The sequence below is a fragment of the Cygnus olor genome, chromosome 4 (assembly GCF_009769625.2).
Source record: "Cygnus olor isolate bCygOlo1 chromosome 4, bCygOlo1.pri.v2, whole genome shotgun sequence".
In the NCBI taxonomy this organism is placed as follows: Eukaryota; Metazoa; Chordata; class Aves; order Anseriformes; family Anatidae; genus Cygnus; species Cygnus olor.
Window position 1 is genome coordinate 75,280,485 of NC_049172.1, and position 18,153 is coordinate 75,298,637.

The following is an 18,153-nucleotide window of genomic DNA, read 5'->3' on the forward strand; positions in this document are numbered from 1 at the left end:
TAATACAAATGCTATGTAGAATACATTAGTTAGAATTGCTGTGCCTTGGAGAGAACAGGTAATTGTCAAGGGCTAAGCTGGCAGAGCCTGAAGTTGAGAAGAAAAAGACTCAAGGGATAAGATACCTAGCAAATCAGAAACCAAAGCATCTTGTCTCATCCTCCTCGCCCATACTGTTTCTCCATCACTCCCCGCTTCCTTTGCGCTTGTCTAAGGGGAACAGCTTTCAGGCAGTAGCTGTCATTCTCGCTGTGAACTCCCACGCAACCTTGCAAGGAACAAAAGCCTGTGGAACCCGCAGGCTTCAGCTCAGCACACACCTATGCAAGTTTTGTAGGTGCCAGCATCCCACAGAAATTGGCCCTGTGTTAGCTGGCTACAGTCCACAGAACTGAATTGACAGACAGGTGGTGTAATCCAGACGAAAAATAGCTGTTTGAGAGCTGGAAGATGCCTACACAGCTTTAGTAGCTAATAATTTGGACTTTTCTGTTTGAATTGTCACTGCTATCTCTGTATCTGGTGCTTTTTTAAGATGACCTAGTTTTGTTTAATTCTCTATCTGTACACCCATCTAAAGAAAAACCTTTGCAGCCTGGGGAATAGCAGGTTAGAGAAAAACAACGAAGAAGCAGGGACAGATTCAAACCATACAAAAATATTATGTTCCTTTCACTTACCAATATACAATGGGTATATTTAACAACAGTGATGTCTCGATCTGTAAGACAACTTCATATATAACACGACATGCCAACGTGCCCCTAGACTAGCGAGGTGTCATCTCAGAGCTTCTGTGCAAGAGGCATATTTGCAAGTAGACAAAAGTAAACTACAGTGCACAGATGGTAGCAATATCTTTTGGAAAAGTTTGAACAAGCAGGCAAGGGAGAGAAAAAAGAACTGCTAATGCTGGTGACAAATGACTCTGCTCAAGGCTTTATCAGTTCTCTGGGATTCTCGTCCACTTCTGTTAGTCTTGTGGCTTTCCAAGCAGAGCATGTCACTCATGTAAAGTGATGTCACGTTGAGAACATGAATAGGTCCCTGTCAGAACAGAGAAAGCCACACAACAGAAAACACGCAGAAAACTGCTGCAAAAAGCTAACCTCACTTCCAAAAATCTGCAAGATAATTATGAGGACAAGGTAGGAGGTAGACACCCAAAGCTCTTATTAATCCATAAGCACCTATACCCACGGACATCTTGTCTTCACACTTACATAATGCCCAGTACAAAATGTTGGCCAACAGACGCTGCAGTAACACAATATTGGGGTGCATGAGACAAATAAAAAAGGGACAAATCTCCCTCAAAGTGAATGTCTCAGTAAATATTGCTACTGCTTCAGTTCTTCATTAAGCAGAAGTGGATTCCCTAGGCTGTATAATGCTGGAACTGTCATTCCCTCCAGCTTTTTCCAGCAGTTGCTCTGCAGTGACAGACACATAGGACACTTGGTGCTAAACTGCCCAGAAGCATTTGGGTTTCTACATCCTATAAAAGCCTTCATTGTTTTTGGACAAGGTGGTGGTGGGGAATAAAAAAGCTTTGTACATTACAAGCCAGTTTACATTTCTTCCACTATACATGTGATACAATTCTACACTTGCCTGGAAAGTTTAGAAGCGTACCACCTCTCAGTTCAAAGCGTAGTTTTGCTCCTAAAACTTTTTACACAAAAACGGCCTCTACTCACGTGAACCCATTTGCTTTACATGAACAGAGCTCTGGGCTATCTGATGTCACAATCTGTATCTGGGAACTAGATTACAAAACCTTGCAACATGCAGAAATAATTTGCTGCCAGAACATTCTTCTAACCCCCAACGTTTTTTCTTCCTTCAGCACTTGGACCATAGGAAGAGCAGCTATCCTTGTCCTATGCATTTTCTAGCTATTCTTCGAACCACGACAAGTTCTTACCCTGTCATGTCTGCATACATACACTTTTAAAATTGCTATAAAAGCAAAAGGCAATAAACTATTGGTATTTTGGTACATTCTTAACATTCTCTTGCTCCTTTCAAAGACGAATTTGGCTATAATCATGCCAGTTACCTACTGGTCAGTTCACCATTTTTTTCCAAATGAGAACAAAACACTGATTTATATAATAGCACCTACAAACTTTCCAGCCTGTCTATGACTTAAGTTTCAGGGGCTTCATTCTTTTGGGCACTCTTCATACACAAATAATAATTCAGGCAGCAAAACAGAGCAGTAGGCTCTAAATAGCTATAAGAAGAGAGTGCAGCATCCTACTTTGTCAACGGTGTTTAACAAAAACAAAAATTTAGTCTTGCAGTTCACTTGGGAAGACACGAGTGTAAGATCAGAAAGTCACACCACAATAACACCGCAGTTTGACAGTGACATACAGAAATCTCCAGCATCATTGGTCTATCCAACTTTAGGTTGAGCTCATGGTCTTCCTAAAATAAGGATTAACTGACTGAAGAGAGATTTCTTACACACACACCAACTACATTTACTGTTTTAATATCGTGAATCAGCTGTCCAACTGTTAAAAACTGTGAAGGTGCTACAGCTGAATGCTTTTGCTACTGAAACTTAAATTACTTATTTGACGGTAGGTCAGCAAAAATGGAAACCCACAGACACAAACAGCTGCTCTACTCTGACAAGGAAGACAATGCAGTAAATGATTCGTTTTAGAGTCAGAACATAAAAATGAATACAAAGCTCAGAACCAGCGGACAAGAGCACTCGCAAAAGAGCTCTGTCATATGAAACCTGTAAGGATCCTCCACGCTGCAGGAAGAATTGGATACAGGAAACAAGCTAACTAGCTCATCTTTTCCTTTTTAAAATAGAAGAAATGGAAGGAGAGCTCCATTTACTCATATTTCCCCAAAGAAAGGATGGGAGGAGTGAGAAACATAGCTCTCCTATCAAATGCAATCCATTTGGCAACTCGATTAGCAACACAGCACAAGTTAGAGCAGCTTAAGGTAAACAGCTTAATTCCTGGCTGCCTGAAACCCATCCTCCAGGTGATGACAGCCAGAATGCATCAAGCTATAGATTCTTGTATCTTCTCCATGCACCCACGTTTTTTGATAATAGAGGCAGAGAGAAATTGTCTGTTCTGCACAGACTATTCTTACCTCCAAAAGTTTACCATGACCTTTGACTACACATATTTACAGTCTATTTATTTGGCCATATGGCTCAGCTACTTGTTCTGTATAGCATACAATGAAGAAAAATGACACGTACCTTGTGAGCACTGGTCCAAGAACTTGGGAAAAAGAAGTCTAAAATGTAAGAAAAAATTTATATATTAATAATTGGTGTTATTTATACATGTCCCTTCAATTAAAATGTTTCCATTCATTTGGAAGCTGACAGCTAGAGTCTTACTTTCCAACTCATTTTCATGCTTCCTTTCCTAAATCCATACAACAGGAACATCTCTAGAGGTTATGATTTTGAAGAGTTCTTCCCCAAAATTTAGTTTTCTAGGGTTTCTATTCCTTCTGAATACAGTCAATTCTTTATGGAAAGACAGTACGTACATAATGCTTTCTGAATATATCACTTTGCATGTCCTATTGTGTCAGACAAGCAACAATCATTTTTTATGAGCTTTATCAGACACATATAAAAAGCTGCATACAAAAGACAACATCTTATCTGTTCACATTCAGCTACCTATCCCTTGTCCTGCCCTGCTGTTCAGTACTAGGAAGAGCTTCACCCTAGCACATAAAAAAGCTAGATCTCCACAGTAATAAACTTTCTGGGATGGGAAAGGGTTTTGCTTTTCTTGACTGAAAAAGTTACAAGACAAACATCAAAATCACTCAACACTCAGTGAAACTGCCAAAGTTTCCCAACTGAAAGATTTGTCATTGGCTGTACATGGCTACTTTGTAAGCTCTTATCAGAAGAAACTTCAAAGTGAGACAGAAATAATCTACAGCATCAGCTAAGCCTCTTCCTTCAATTGCTACTGCAATTCAGTAGACAAACAATGTTAGTCAAAGGATTGCAGGCTACCGCTGCTATAAATACTACTCAGCGCCATGACCAGTTACACATGAAGTTTGGGGAAAAAAAAACATACACCTAGGGGAGGAATTTGTCTTTACTATAGTTATGGAAAGAAGTTTAAACAGCACTTCAGCATCAATTCACCAATATTTTCTGTCGTCTGTATTATTTATTTACAATCTTGGCAACACGGACCAAAAGCAGCGGTAAGGGAGCATCTATTATTGACTAATACAAAGCACAAGTTATTGGTTCATGTTCCAAAAACAGCTAGTAAGTTTAAGGAATCCACTTCTATAAAATGATTGGACAGTTCACCTCTAAACTCTGATGCCCAGAGTTTTTAAACAGAAATAGCAATAACACTAAGAACTGAAGATTCTAACTGCTTTGACTTACTTTTATCAAATCAGCAGCGAGGCAAAATATATATATATTACAGTTTAATGATAGGTCTATGAAATTAAATGAGTTCCCTTCCACGTTTGTTGAAGTGTGGAACACAAATGTATGCTAGGAAACAGCAACTATACCATACTACTTTAAAATGTTAGTGACCTGGCTTTGCTATCATTTCCTCCCCAACGTGCCTCTGCAGTAACCCAGGATATCAGATTTTAATACTTGCAATGCTTTTGCTTTCGTGCTTTGTCTTTGATTTGGGACAGCTTCCCATAAATTCCATACTTTAAATATGAAAAGTCTTTGTTTAACACCACAAAGTAGTGATATAATCAATAATCCAAATCGAGATGCACGTCCCAATACCTAGCCACACCTACAAAATACTAAGAATGACTGAAGAAACTTCCAACAGGACAACTGTCCAGATTTCACAAAACACCTATCCAGAGTATACATAATTTAAGCAGTAGGCTAATGCTTTATTCTTCTACAAAATAAACTTTTATTAATACTATATATAATTAATTATATACCCATTGGAAACCAAATTTCATTATAAACCAAAAAACACTTAAAAAGCTCATCCAAGACAGACTACCTAGCAATTTAGTGAGATTTAAGATAGTTCAACGGCATTTAGCCATCATATAGCCCAAGTTACTGTAAAAGTGATCACAGAATCATCTCAAATATATAATCTATTTTCAGACTACTAAAAATATTTTCAAGTATACCTGTGCTCTATATAGCAACTCAGTGGCTCTACACAAGTATTAACTGCTCCAATGATGAAAGAGGACTTTACATCTGGGTCAGGATGAGTTTGTAGAGCCTGTACAACATCAATCACATCAGTGTATCTGTAAGAAAATAAAATGAAAGAAGGCTTCAGAGAAACAGTAACACTTTTCAACATGTAGTAAGAAAAAAAATCAGTTACTTGCAAGGTTATAGTTCTAAAAAAGCCTACACAGATAGTTACGAAGCATTTCAAAACTTTGCAATTGAAACGATTAATCAAACTGAGCAAAGTGAGTAACACTAGAAATATACTAATGCGAGCTTCAGAGAAAACCAGTATAAAAACTTCACACTGAACAACTGTGAAGCTTGACTTTCTGGAGGCACAAAAACATATAATGGAAATAGCGCACCCTATGCTTTCCGTAAAACATTTTAGCATTCTTTGACTCAAGTGGAAAAGAAATATTAAAAAATAACATGTGCTTTTATAAGCATTCCCAATTTAAGTGTGCTATTATAATTAACAAGTCCATTTTTCAATCGTTACTCTAGACACCGCTGTATTGGAGTTCTGTAGGATAGCAAAATTCAGGTGAATTGGAGCTTATTTCTCACCAAGTGACAGTCTCTCTCAAAACTGTATTGAGAATTATCAAGTTAATATATTATAACATAAGAATTATACTTGTTAAAGTTGTCTAAACACCACTCAACTGCTCAGAAAAGAATGGAAAAGCTATAATTAACTATTCTTGAAGCTAGTGCTGCTACCAGAGTGTCAGTTATGTTGCACATCACTGGACACTACAGCTACTGACTTCATGAAAAGTATCTCACTCTTAAGTGGAAAAAAATAACACTGTTTATCACCAGGAGAAGAGACTATAATGAAGAAAATGCCATGTACATGTCCTTTGCAAAACAGATGAATGGTTGGTAGCCTGGGAACTAAAACCCTTCCAGTCAGGTTAGGGTAGTACTTTGCTCAAGCTAGTTGCAGTACCTGCTAACGACTCATACAGAAACAGAGTGGGCAAATACGCCTCACTCTTCACCTTCATTTGAGAAGGCAACTGGCATTTATCAAAAATGTTTTAATCTGTCTTACTTAAATATCTCCTGTTGTGTCAAGTGAATGGCATATTTTTGACAGCTTGCTTTAAGTTAGTAGCTAGAGAGGTAATAATCTTTAGGGAGCCGTTCTTCTGAATCACAAAGACTGAGGGCATACCACGAGGATGCTGTGCAAAAACCGCACAAAAATATATGTTAAATCACATGCATGCAACATTCTTCATATCTTTTTATCAAGTAGAACTTTGAAAATTCATGTCTTTTTTTGTAGCTAAAACTTTCAAAGAATTAAAGCAAGGACTACCGGAAATGCAAAGAGAAAGACAAACACACGAAGATGCTAAATACATGGGGAAAAACCACAAAGATCTACTCTCACGCTTACTGTAGAATGCTCGTTCTGTTTAGCTTAGGCTTTTAAATTTCTATTTGGAGGAAAAACATTGCAAACTGAATGGGCCATTTACTTCTGAAAACTAAAAATTTATTAATAAATTGCCTAGCATTTGCTGATCTTTCAGAAGTTTAAGGGCTGTAAGAACTTCAGAGATATAGCTACAGTCTATGCCATACCGTATCACGCTTCCATTCTATTCTGAAGCTACAGAAATTAAAAGTCAAAGTGTCCTCAGTCATCTAATACCTTAAACACAACAGATCTTCCTCTGAAAAAAACAGGAAGGTGTTCCACCCCCATCTTTCATTAAATAAATTCGGTATTTTTCCAACCTTTCAAAGAAGATTATACATGAAAGGCAAAATATGAATCATCATGGAATTACAGGACAGCTTGGGTTGGAAGGGACCAATGAAGTTAACCAAGACTATTGTGCATTGAGTTGTATATTTACTGTAAATTTTATTGCTTTGTTAGATGCTAAAGGTAGGTCTGTTGCGAAAAAGTGGCAATAATTCATTCGTGTACCATCAGGGACAACAACATGCAACCTTCCCTCTATTTATTACAAGAATGCTAAAGAAGGTCATATTCAGGAATATTCACCTGCAGCTCTGGAGGGCAACTAGCAACATAATCTCACGCTGTCTCTGCTCTACTGTCCCCAGCTAAACCTATAGCTTTAAAAGACAGACAACCAGGACTCTTACTTTACCACTGAAGTGCAAGTCTGCAGGAGATAGGAGAATATGAAAATGAAGAAGATACTCATGAATATGAACCAGACTTTGAAGGACAATTACCTCTCCATCTGTGATGTCTGGGGAAGTGTGTATAGAGGGGAAATAGAGGTTCCAATAAAATTCTATAGACAGCAGTCTAAGTTACAGCTGGTAAGGGCAAGGAAACTGATTGTGATTTTGGCCTCTCAAAAGCAACCTCCTAAATGGAGGAGACAGACCAAATTCCTTGGACACTTTTTTTAATAGAGTAGCAAGCAATAAAATTAACAGGTAGCAGGAAAGTTTAGTGCATACATAAAATAGAATTAACAAAGAATCACACTTTAGCACAGAAACTTGACCGCTTCGGAGTGACAAGAAGTTTAAAAATGCCTTGGAAACATAAAGGGAACAGAAAATCCCCTATTCTATTCGACAGTTCAAAGTTCTAACATTTACCCTTGCAAGACCACTAAGAGCCGCTTGTTCTTTCTAGCATAAGTGGACTGACGGACACTGTGGTTTTGCTGAGCCTCCAGGACACTGGAGAGATAACGCTGGAAGTGTGCTGCACTGAAACATTCAGGACTATCCATAGTCTGCCGATAAACTATCCACCTACAACAGAAAACAAGGAAAAAGTTAGAAATATTATGTAATAAAACACTATTTACTTCTTGTTTTGAACCAATGACCAAACCCAACAATGACAAGCCCCAAGACTCCACATTTCTCATACCACGTGCGAGAGAGAAATTTACTTGGCTTTCAGCATAAGCACATTCCTCAGACTACTGCCAAAAGAGTTTGTGGTTTTTCATTGCCTTTTTTTTTTTTTTTAATAAAACAATGTTCAACAGCTTCTTCAAAGCAGCACATCATATGAGCAATTTTGATCTTTGTTGGTGATGCAGTAAACAAAACTTAGATTCATGTAACTTAAGACTGGGCATGAAAGTATTTCACTGCAAAAATAAAAGTAATTATGACATTTGTGGGAAAACGTAATGTTCTGTAATACATACTACATCTCATTCAAAAGCCACCTTACGTTTGCCTTGAAGAGAGCCACTAAGATATTCCAAATCAACTTGCTAATACCAAGACATCAAGTTAAAAGTAATACAACAGAACAGTCCAGAACCTTAATAAGATTAAACTCTACGGTGTTTGGCTGTAAGATTTAGAAGGATAAGAATTTTGATTTTCCAGAACAAAGAGCTGTATCAACACACAGTATGGTAAATTCCTACAGCGGATTTATCTTATTGCCATGCAACACGTGTCCTGAATATATCTCCTGCAAGTGTAGGATATAAACTAGATCAGATTTTAAAATGTTGTAGTAAGGACCATTAGTATAGTGTTTTCCCCAAGAAGAAAAATGCATTTTAGACTCGCTACCACACAAGTTAATAAATGGAAGCTGTTCAACTGTTTCCTTCATATTTCGACAAGACCTTTCCCATGCTTAAGACAAGATTCATTTGGCCCTTCTAAGATTATTCTCAACTACCTGTAGCATCAGTGGTAGTTCCACACTTGTCATAGCTCTGTAACGATACCTCTGGTATTCTTAATATGGAATATCAAGAAGAAATCTTTTTTTTTTCCTTCTCTAAATGTCTAGTATCTAAAATCAAATCTGTCTGGCATAACACAGTTAACTGAGATACCTTAAATAATAGAAATGTGCTCATTTAATGCCTCCCCATAGAAAACTGACCCTACGCTGTGCTACGTAGAACTATTTAAAGTACCTCATAATATTTACTGAATGTACCCTTATAATACATCTGATTACAAATCAGAAACCAGGATACTTAAAAAAAACTTTTTTTTTTAATTCGTTCATGTTCAGTAGTTCTTTGATTGTAAGTAAGACCACTGCTTTGGACTGTAAAACCAGAACTATACGAACCTTCCATGCTCCTTGTTAAAAGTTACAAGAAAAGCGCACAGATCGCTGCTGCGACATCCTGGAAGACCTGTTATAATGGTGATAACAACCTAAAACACAAGAAACAGAAGGGGACAACTTAAAAGACTAGAAGAAATAAGCTAGCACCATAAAAAGGTTCTAGCACCATATATAAGGCTCTCTACCTCCATAGAACTTGAAGTCTGAACAGAAAATTAAGTGACACTAACCCACAGAAACAACAAGAAAGTGAACAAGACAACTGTAAAAACATCTGCACGATCACTAAGTTATTACGTCTTTATAAAATGATGTATTACCTTGTTTGTCATACCTTAAATATAATTGAAGGATAATTAACAAATAGAGCAGATAGTATTATCAAAGCCTTTACATTAGAACCTAGTCTGAAGCGTAAGTCTTAACATGAGACAAAACACTGCAGCAGACCAACAGGTTCCATTTCCTGTGATGAAGAGGGTACATCCAAAGACATACAACAGTATTTGAGCAAAGTGGTTCCAAGGAAGTGATGCCTTATTTTGGACAGTCTTAACTGCTGAACACAAACAGCAGTTCCAAGTTTCTGATGCTGAGCCCAGTGTGTTATATCCAAAATTTATTACAGATTTAAGCAAAGGTGCAGGCAGCTTTGAGTAGGGTTGGGAAGAGGCTGCACAGTAACAGCTCCAACATGCCCATAAAGCACCCCTGTTGCCATTATGTGCGTTCTTTGTGGTGTTGAAGGAGGGATCAGAGCAAAGAAACAGTGAGAAGCCAAAGCACGTACAGTTCTATATTAGATGCTGGAATATGATACAGAGGTAAGCATATGACCTCTGGAAACACGGCTAAAAACAATTCTGTGCTATGCTGAACTTGATTAAGGAAATTATGTCACATTGGTAACCATCCCGCACACTGCGTATCATCCTAATATAAAGGGACAAATTACCTCTTCCATTTTCTAACTGAAGTATAGCTGAAGATAGCCATCTGCAGGTTATTCATATCCTATCCTCAAAATCACTTTTGGATGCTAACAGACAATGAGTAGGCATAATAATACAGATAGAGAAGTAACTCAGAAAAAAATCAGTTTGCATGTTTTATAGAAATTGGTATAACATTATAGATTTTTTTTTAAGACATTTAAATGAACCTTAAAATCAGATTTAAGAACACTAAAGGTTTACTTATTAATACTTAAGTGTCAGTATGGTCTCTGAAAGAGACCCCAGGAAATAAGACTGCTACCACATTGCAATATTTGAAGAGAAAGACCGTATTTCTGCTGCTTTGGCTTTCTTGCTTACAACAGCTTTCAAATGCTGGAAAGTTACAAGGAAATTATTTCTCTGAAAATGCTATTTAAAGCACCCCTTAAGTTTGATGATTGTTGTTGCCCCTATAAAGAACAGGGTGTTCTACAGATAATATCAGCAAATGTTAAATATCATGTACTACCTCTATGCTATTTAAAGGTCTTATGTTGCAGAGAACAAGTCAGTTAAATTATTCAGCAATTCATAAAAACAAACTACTGCTTCAGGGCTAAAATCTCTGGACATTAGAGAAAACTGCTCAGTTGTGAAGATCTACTGTTCGTTTTCTGTCCCTATTTCACCAGACTGAAGGGTCACTGGCACTTCCAAAACATTGTCTAAACACAAAATTAAGTGACGTAAACAGGAAAACAAGACAGAGCAATTTATTCTAAGAAACAGACTTGAAACACATTCAGTATGAACTGGAGCAGTAGGCATAGCTAAACGCACACCACGATGCATGTCAGTATTCAATTACCTGCAATGGAACCAGTAACAGCCAGAATATTTGGTAAACACTCTGTGCTAGGGATAGAAAGTATTGTTGCACTGCTTTCTTACCTTTTCACTTTCTGCTTTGCTCTCAGGAATGATTTCTGACTCTTGCAATAAAATAGGAAGATGTGCTCTCATTATTGGCTCGCGACTGACGCTGCTGACAGTAAAATGCTGCACAAACCTTTCAAAAAATAAAAGTTGTTTTTTTTTTGTAAATAAAAGACCAAAAGACTTCATTCATATAAGTAGCTGGGAAATTACTAAAATAAAATTGTTAAAAGGTCAAACAGAGGCTTCCTAGTGAGGAAATAATTCATCTCAGAGTAAAAATACCTAGTGTGAAGACAGACTTATTTAATAAGCAGTTTTTAGATGATGATTACATACAACAAAATATTTTTGTACCATTTCTGTCAACCCTAATCCCTTGGAAATAAAAATAATTTCTCACCTCTCTAATTCTGGGAGGGCAGCAGATATTTTCAGTTCACTGCATCTTTCCCCAGAAGGAAAAGACAAATAATTAAATAGCTTCTGACCACTGGAATGTCTGAAAAGAAGCAAAAAAAAAATCAATTAGTTGAAACAAAAAGCCTAGAAGTTTTCCTTCTTTAAGCCAGATGTCTACATAACTAGCACAAAAAAAGTGAGTGTCGCGCTAAGAATGCAGAGATTCCTTTTTGAAACGTTATCAAAAACTGAATCTGATGGTAGCACACAGTTAACATGGAATTACACTTAAGCAGCATGAACTTACAGTCTCTTCTGTGCCACTGACAGAAATTCTTCTTGGACAACTCTTAAACATAATCCTGAGTTTCTCTGGTTTTGCCATGAAGAGAAAACCTGTAACAAACCAGACCTACTTGTAAGTGTCATTATTTTGGAAATTTTTTATTTTTTGAATTTAAGAATGACTTTTATTCACTTAAAAATACATTTATCTTATCCAGTCATTAAAATAATATTTCACAATATTAGTTTTGCTGAAAATATTCAAAATATGGAAGAATTCTCTACAGATCTGATCTGAAAACGTCACCTATATTGGAACTACTTGAAGAAATAACTTTACTAAACAGTCTGGTTTCACATGCGTCTTTTAGTCATAGCATTTCTTTACTAGAAATGGGAGGTATTTATAGTCCAACAGCAGTGTATTAATTCAGTTCCTGCTGTACAACTCCTCTAAGTATTGTTGTAGTTTTCATTAGGTAAGATTACAGCAATCATACTTCTAGAAATTTAAGAAAAATTCTCTTTCTATGCAAGAGAAAAAGGAGGCATTCGTTTCTCTGGGGAACAACATTTGGCTCACATCCTACTGCTCTAGCCAAGTCACATTAATATGAATGGCATTCTGAACCTAGAAATCAGATTCAGATGAATCACACAGTATTTAAGTGTTCAGTATTTCCCTTCTTTTAGTAAGTCAAGGCAACAGCCATTGTCATTTTTCACAATTATTTTCTGCAAGACACAACAATCGAGGAGGGACAAGACTGTTTTCCAATAACAAATCGGCATCCTAAATGCAAGGGTACTGAGATAAAAAACATTAAAATAAAATAAACTTTTGATATTAACAAAGACAGCATTGCTCATGTAGAATGAGCCATGCAACCAAACAAATAACCACTTCAAAACTAAGGCAAATGCCTACAAGGGATGGAAAGAAGGACTGATAAACAGAAAAAACATTACTTAGAAGTCAAAGTGCTAGGGATAAAGCAAAAGCATAGGTCAGACCGAGCCAGAACTTGAAAAGGAAATCAACAAAACTGGAAAGTGTCCTTTTTGTATGACTTCAAGGAAAAAAAGAAAAAAGCTGCTCTTTGTATATCCCAAAACCTAATCAAAGTCACGTCAACTTCCAATTACAGTGGAGATGTGAAAGGCACTTTCCTGTCTTTGCAAGATCTTCAGACCAGATTCTATTCCTGTGTGCTCACAATCTTGCAACCAACATTGCAGTTACAAAGAATTTGATACACTCAGATCTGGAGGGATGGGTAATTGCCATTTCCTATTTCAAGGAGGCTTGAAATAATTAAGTTATAGTTCTAGTGAATCTGCTAAGTGAGGTATCCTGTCATATGACTGGAGAAGACTAAAACCACTATCTGTATTTCAGTGAATCTTTGCAGCTACAGGTCTGTAAAGCAACTATTAAGTCTACGCAACTTCAGTGTTATGCAGAGATTTAGATAAAATTTTGGAGGAAAACAATAAATACCTGTAGTTAGACACTAACAAAATATAATACCTGACTGGCATGGCTTACACAGCAAGGAACACTTGGTCTTACGGCTAGTCTTCATTCATGTGATAGTAGCTCCTAGACAAACGACACGGTTCATCTGCTTGAACATGAGCAAAGCAACTGGTATGGTGCCAGCCAGTTGAGAAACTGCAACTTAGCTGCTTAGTGAATGCTCCAAAACACCATCCATAAGGGATTTGGCAAGAACTGAATTGACAGCATTGTAGGGAAACTAAGTTGGGAGACAGTCGCACAGCACTATGATGTTTTACAGAAAAAGTCTAACAAATGAGAACAGAAGAAACAGAAAAATGTGAAGAAGGTAAGAAGGTAAGAATGAACACTCAAACTTCTGGAATTAGATGGACAGTCAGTGGGTATCAGAAGGGATGGACCTGAAGGTGTTTCTCAAAAAAAAAACACACCAAGAACTGTTAATTCAAGGCAGCAGGGCAAAGCAAAGGCAAACGAAGGATAACTGAACTTTTTCTGAAGATAACTAATACCGCATCTATACAAAAACCAAATACCCTCATATACAATACTGCACACAATATTGAATATCTGTAGCCAAAAACAAAAACAAAAGAACTATTATAATGATCAGAGGAAAAGAGAACATTTTATAATAATAGACTAAAAAGGATCTGGTTTTATTTTGTCAGACCAAATAAGCCAGAAAGAATAGGTCTGAAATCTCTGAACAGCTCAAGCATTTCCATTGGTAAAACAAAATAAAAGCAGGTATAAAAGTAGACCTAATAAAATAGGCTAGAAATTCAAGAGCAAAATATTCACAACCACTCACATAGCTGAACAGTGGGAGGACTCTAAACACTTAAGATAAAAGGTGAAATTTTATGGAATCATTAATGCTACCAGTGGGGACTGTACTCACTGAGCTAGGTGGTCTTTTCCAGTCCTGGGCTACAATCACATACTAAAACCCTTGCAAAGTCCTAAAATCTCCAGGCTCATCTCCTCAAAAGTGCTATTGTTATAAAGTTTCGTTTATTAAAAGCGCCTCTGCATTACAATGCATGAAGCCAACCTACTCGGAGAATAATACAATGCCATATGGGATACTTAAAGACTTAAACAAAACTTCCCTAAGGATCACGATCCAAATGTGTCTAACCACAAAAAAACACAATGGAACCTCTGCCACTGCATACAATTGCTGCAGCCAATTATACACCAATACTACATTTAAAATGCAACTACTAGAAAACAAGCTTTTAGAGCAATCGCTGACTTCAGAATACAAAACGAAAGCACATGGTGACCATTAAACATAAGCTACACAATCACTACAAATACACACATAACAAAGTTTCTCACACATGCAAGTTCCTAAGATCAGGAGCAATCGTGCTCCTGGGAAGGACTACACGGAACTGCTATCGGTCACACAGAAAACCCAAGTTTCTGGATGGAAAAGAGCCTCTGGAGGTCTCCAGACCAATCTTCTTCTCCTAGCAGGACTACTGCTGGCAGCACAGATCAGATCAGTGCAATGGATTTATCCAGCCAAGTTTTCAAAATCTTCAAAAGTGGAGACTAAGTTTCTGGGTGGCCTGCTCCAGTGCTGAACCACCCAACCTCTTGCTGAAAAGTACCCTCCTAACATCCAATCTGAACCTTCAAAGTTGCAGTGTATAGTTACCGCCCCTTGTAATCTGCCACTAATGAAAGAAGTTCTTTGCAACAGTCCTTGCTACAGTCATTAACTGCTACATCTTGGTTCTGTATGAAAGATAAAGCAGCCTCAAAATCACAGCAACCTCCTTCCATATCTTCTATCAATACCATACAACTTCATAGAGGTTTTCAATGTTCTTCTAACCTGTTGCTCCCTCAGTACTAATTGCTTCTTCTCCTTTCCAAACCATGCTGGTGCACTGAGATACAGGAAAAGGTTTTGCTTGTGAAGAATGAGGTAAGAAAGATCTCATACTTCAAACTTTTCTGAATCTACTTATCAGATGACAAGCTGATCTAACATAAGAAGGAATATACTTTTTTTTTTTTTATAAACACAAATATAATTAGTTTACTTGGACATTAACATTTACCCTTGCCTCTCATCTGAAACACAAAGAATAAGTGTTTGGGGTGGGCTAAAAAATTGCTATCTTTATTTACTTTACCTGTGAATAAAAAGCTTTATAAATCTTCGTTTTGGGGAAAAGTGCAATCATCAAAAAGTTATCTTGGGTATGGAATTCAATTGGTAGATGAGTAAGCAAGGAGCTTTTGAAGTCTATAAAGAGAGCAGCAACAATACTGGTTGAATCCTAGAAAAAGAACAAGACAATTTATAAATAACAGTTATTGAAAGTGGAAAAAAAGGCTTAATATATTATGACTATAACAGTTCTTTTCTGACCTATACTACTTGGCTTGGCATGCATAAAGATCTGAAGGTTCATTAGCTTGCATATCGCTGGTACGGCAAATAATCACCTGCCGTACTTCTCAGTTTCTACTTTGCAGCTATTAGCAATATTGTACACTTCAAAGAAAACCCCTGAGATTGTCCATATATGCTTTGAATCCTCAAAAACCAAAAGACATACAAAAAACATTTGTATTTTAATATCTACTCCTTTACCCCCTTCTTTTCCCTCCACCACCAAAACCTAGAACTTTAGGCCTTTCCTCTACTAACTGCTAATGCATAACAGAGCCACCTTTATCTATACCTGTACATCTCCTGACACAAGTTCCTTAGAAGAACAAATTGAATCTATCAGTAAAAACATTAGAAGGATGGTATGGTACTACTGCAAACTTTTATACCACTCTCTTCAGGTTCTGACCTGAAAGAAGCCCCACTGCCAGCAGGTACATCTGTCAGGCCCAGAACTGAAAATGTGGGCTGCTCCCATGTTGAAGCATCCCGTTTCTCTCAGATTCTACAAGGAACACGAACTCCACTGAACCTGTTGCTTCTTCACCAACAGAAACCTGAAGCCTTCAAAACCAGTCTCTCTCAGAAGCATTGAACAGAGATTATCTAGTTTTTCCTTCTAAGAAAACAAGAGTGGCCCTGGACTTTCTGGATTTCGAGATAGCCATTAATGTACAACTTGGCAGGATGATCGAGTGTTTCATGCTCAAGTTTCAACCTGCAACTCTCTTCACACCAAAATACTGGACACAGAGTACAACCCAACAGTGTGAAACATCCCTGGAAAATAGGGGTTCCGTTACTCGGTGTACAAATCAGAATTTGAGTAACATCCATCTTGGACATAGAGAAAGAACCCTACTTCCTGATTTTAGAGGAAAGCTCCAAATGGGGAACATTTACATAAGAATCGGTATCAATTAAGAAACTTTTGCAAATGGAACCTCTACCCTTCGCTGACTCAGGGATTAATTATGAAAGTAATCTTCAAGTCACTGAGGTTACTGAAGAACAAAAATGTTTTGAGAGAACAACTTCTCCTAAGAGAAAATGACTTTTAGCTCATGGCCCACAGACCCCAGGTCCTGTGGGATAACTGGAAGATTTAATGAAGACTGAAGTATGAAAACTCATACATACTGCAATCTGCATATGAAAAAGCACAACAAAACATGTTCCTCCTCCTGGAAAATGTTTAGCATGCCACGAACTGAAAAAGGCTGAAAATATACATCAATATTCCCCACAGACGTACGGTTAAAAGAATTAATTTCCAAGTTTTACAAGATGTTAATTCTGTTATGAAATCTAAGTATTACTTAATATTTGTTCAGTTGATAATAAATGACCAAAATGAATATTGGATTCAGGTACTTACAAGCTTCAATCCCTGTCTTAAATAAGACTCTAAAACCAAGCATACAGCATCTAATCTTTATACAATAAAGATGCTTAGGTAAAATTTCGGCTACAAAAGAGAAAGAAATAAACCTGGGAATTTAGAGACTGGGCGACAATGTAGTCTGTTGGATTTATTCATTTTTAACTTCCTAGGATGGCTGGTGCTAGGCTGGAATGCAGACCAGTACTGCCTTACATCCCGGCGACGTATGTTTGGTTGTACCAAGATTGCGATGGGATGGTTATTGCCCACAAAACTGTGCCATGAATGTCTAAAGCAATCTACCCTACCCTCTATGCGCTGGATGCCTGTGAGCTCCGAGGACTTCAGGAGTTTAAGTGGCAGCTAGGCACCTGGATTCCCAGAATAGAGAAATTTGCAGCATGTGTTGGAAGCAGAAATACATTTTCAAGTCAAAAAGAGGAGCACCGAGCAGGCATCATGAGACAGCTGCTAAGAAACCGTACTCCGCATCGCTTAAAGTCTCTGTATTTTTTATTTTAATCCTAGCATTATCATTTACTTTCCATCAATATTGTTGCTGCAATAACTTTCAGCAAAAGCATAACAATTAGCCTTCTTCTCCTGTCACTTAACGTTTAAACTCTCCACCCTTGTATTATGCCTAGTCAGTTAAACAATAAAATACTCTCTGTCAAGGTTTAGCTTTACACAAAAATCTGGCGTCGGTTCAAGAATGATAGCCAGGTCCCATAAATAGCTAGTTTTACGAAAGTGAGTGTCTTGAGTCAAACAATAGAAGGAAGGTCAGCATTAAAATAGCTTCTTAAACTACCACTGGGCAATTAATATGATATACAAGAAAAGGCAGCTAAGGTAAGATTCTCTTCACTCATCTCTATTGAATAGCACTTTTATTGTATTTTACTGTTTTCCTCCATTATACGATGAAATTACAGCTACACAATGCTTTCTGGAGGTCACTAAGCAAATGTGTAATGCTG

General features: G+C 37.3%; 1 protein-coding gene across 1 annotated transcript in view; it reads right to left on the reverse strand.

Moving 5' to 3' along the window:
• The window catches only part of DNAAF9 (dynein axonemal assembly factor 9), a 74,612-nt gene that overhangs the window by 13,242 nt on the left and 43,217 nt on the right, over nucleotides 1–18,153 (reverse strand). Inside the window, exons 22-29 of the mRNA XM_040554693.1 lie at nucleotides 15,524–15,670; nucleotides 11,868–11,956; nucleotides 11,562–11,660; nucleotides 11,174–11,291; nucleotides 9,285–9,373; nucleotides 7,823–7,981; nucleotides 5,161–5,286; nucleotides 3,245–3,282 (exon numbers count right to left, since the gene is read on the reverse strand). Coding sequence (XP_040410627.1) covers nucleotides 3,245–3,282; nucleotides 5,161–5,286; nucleotides 7,823–7,981; nucleotides 9,285–9,373; nucleotides 11,174–11,291; nucleotides 11,562–11,660; nucleotides 11,868–11,956; nucleotides 15,524–15,670 — 865 coding nt within the window. The remainder of the gene's footprint in view (nucleotides 1–3,244; nucleotides 3,283–5,160; nucleotides 5,287–7,822; nucleotides 7,982–9,284; nucleotides 9,374–11,173; nucleotides 11,292–11,561; nucleotides 11,661–11,867; nucleotides 11,957–15,523; nucleotides 15,671–18,153) is intronic.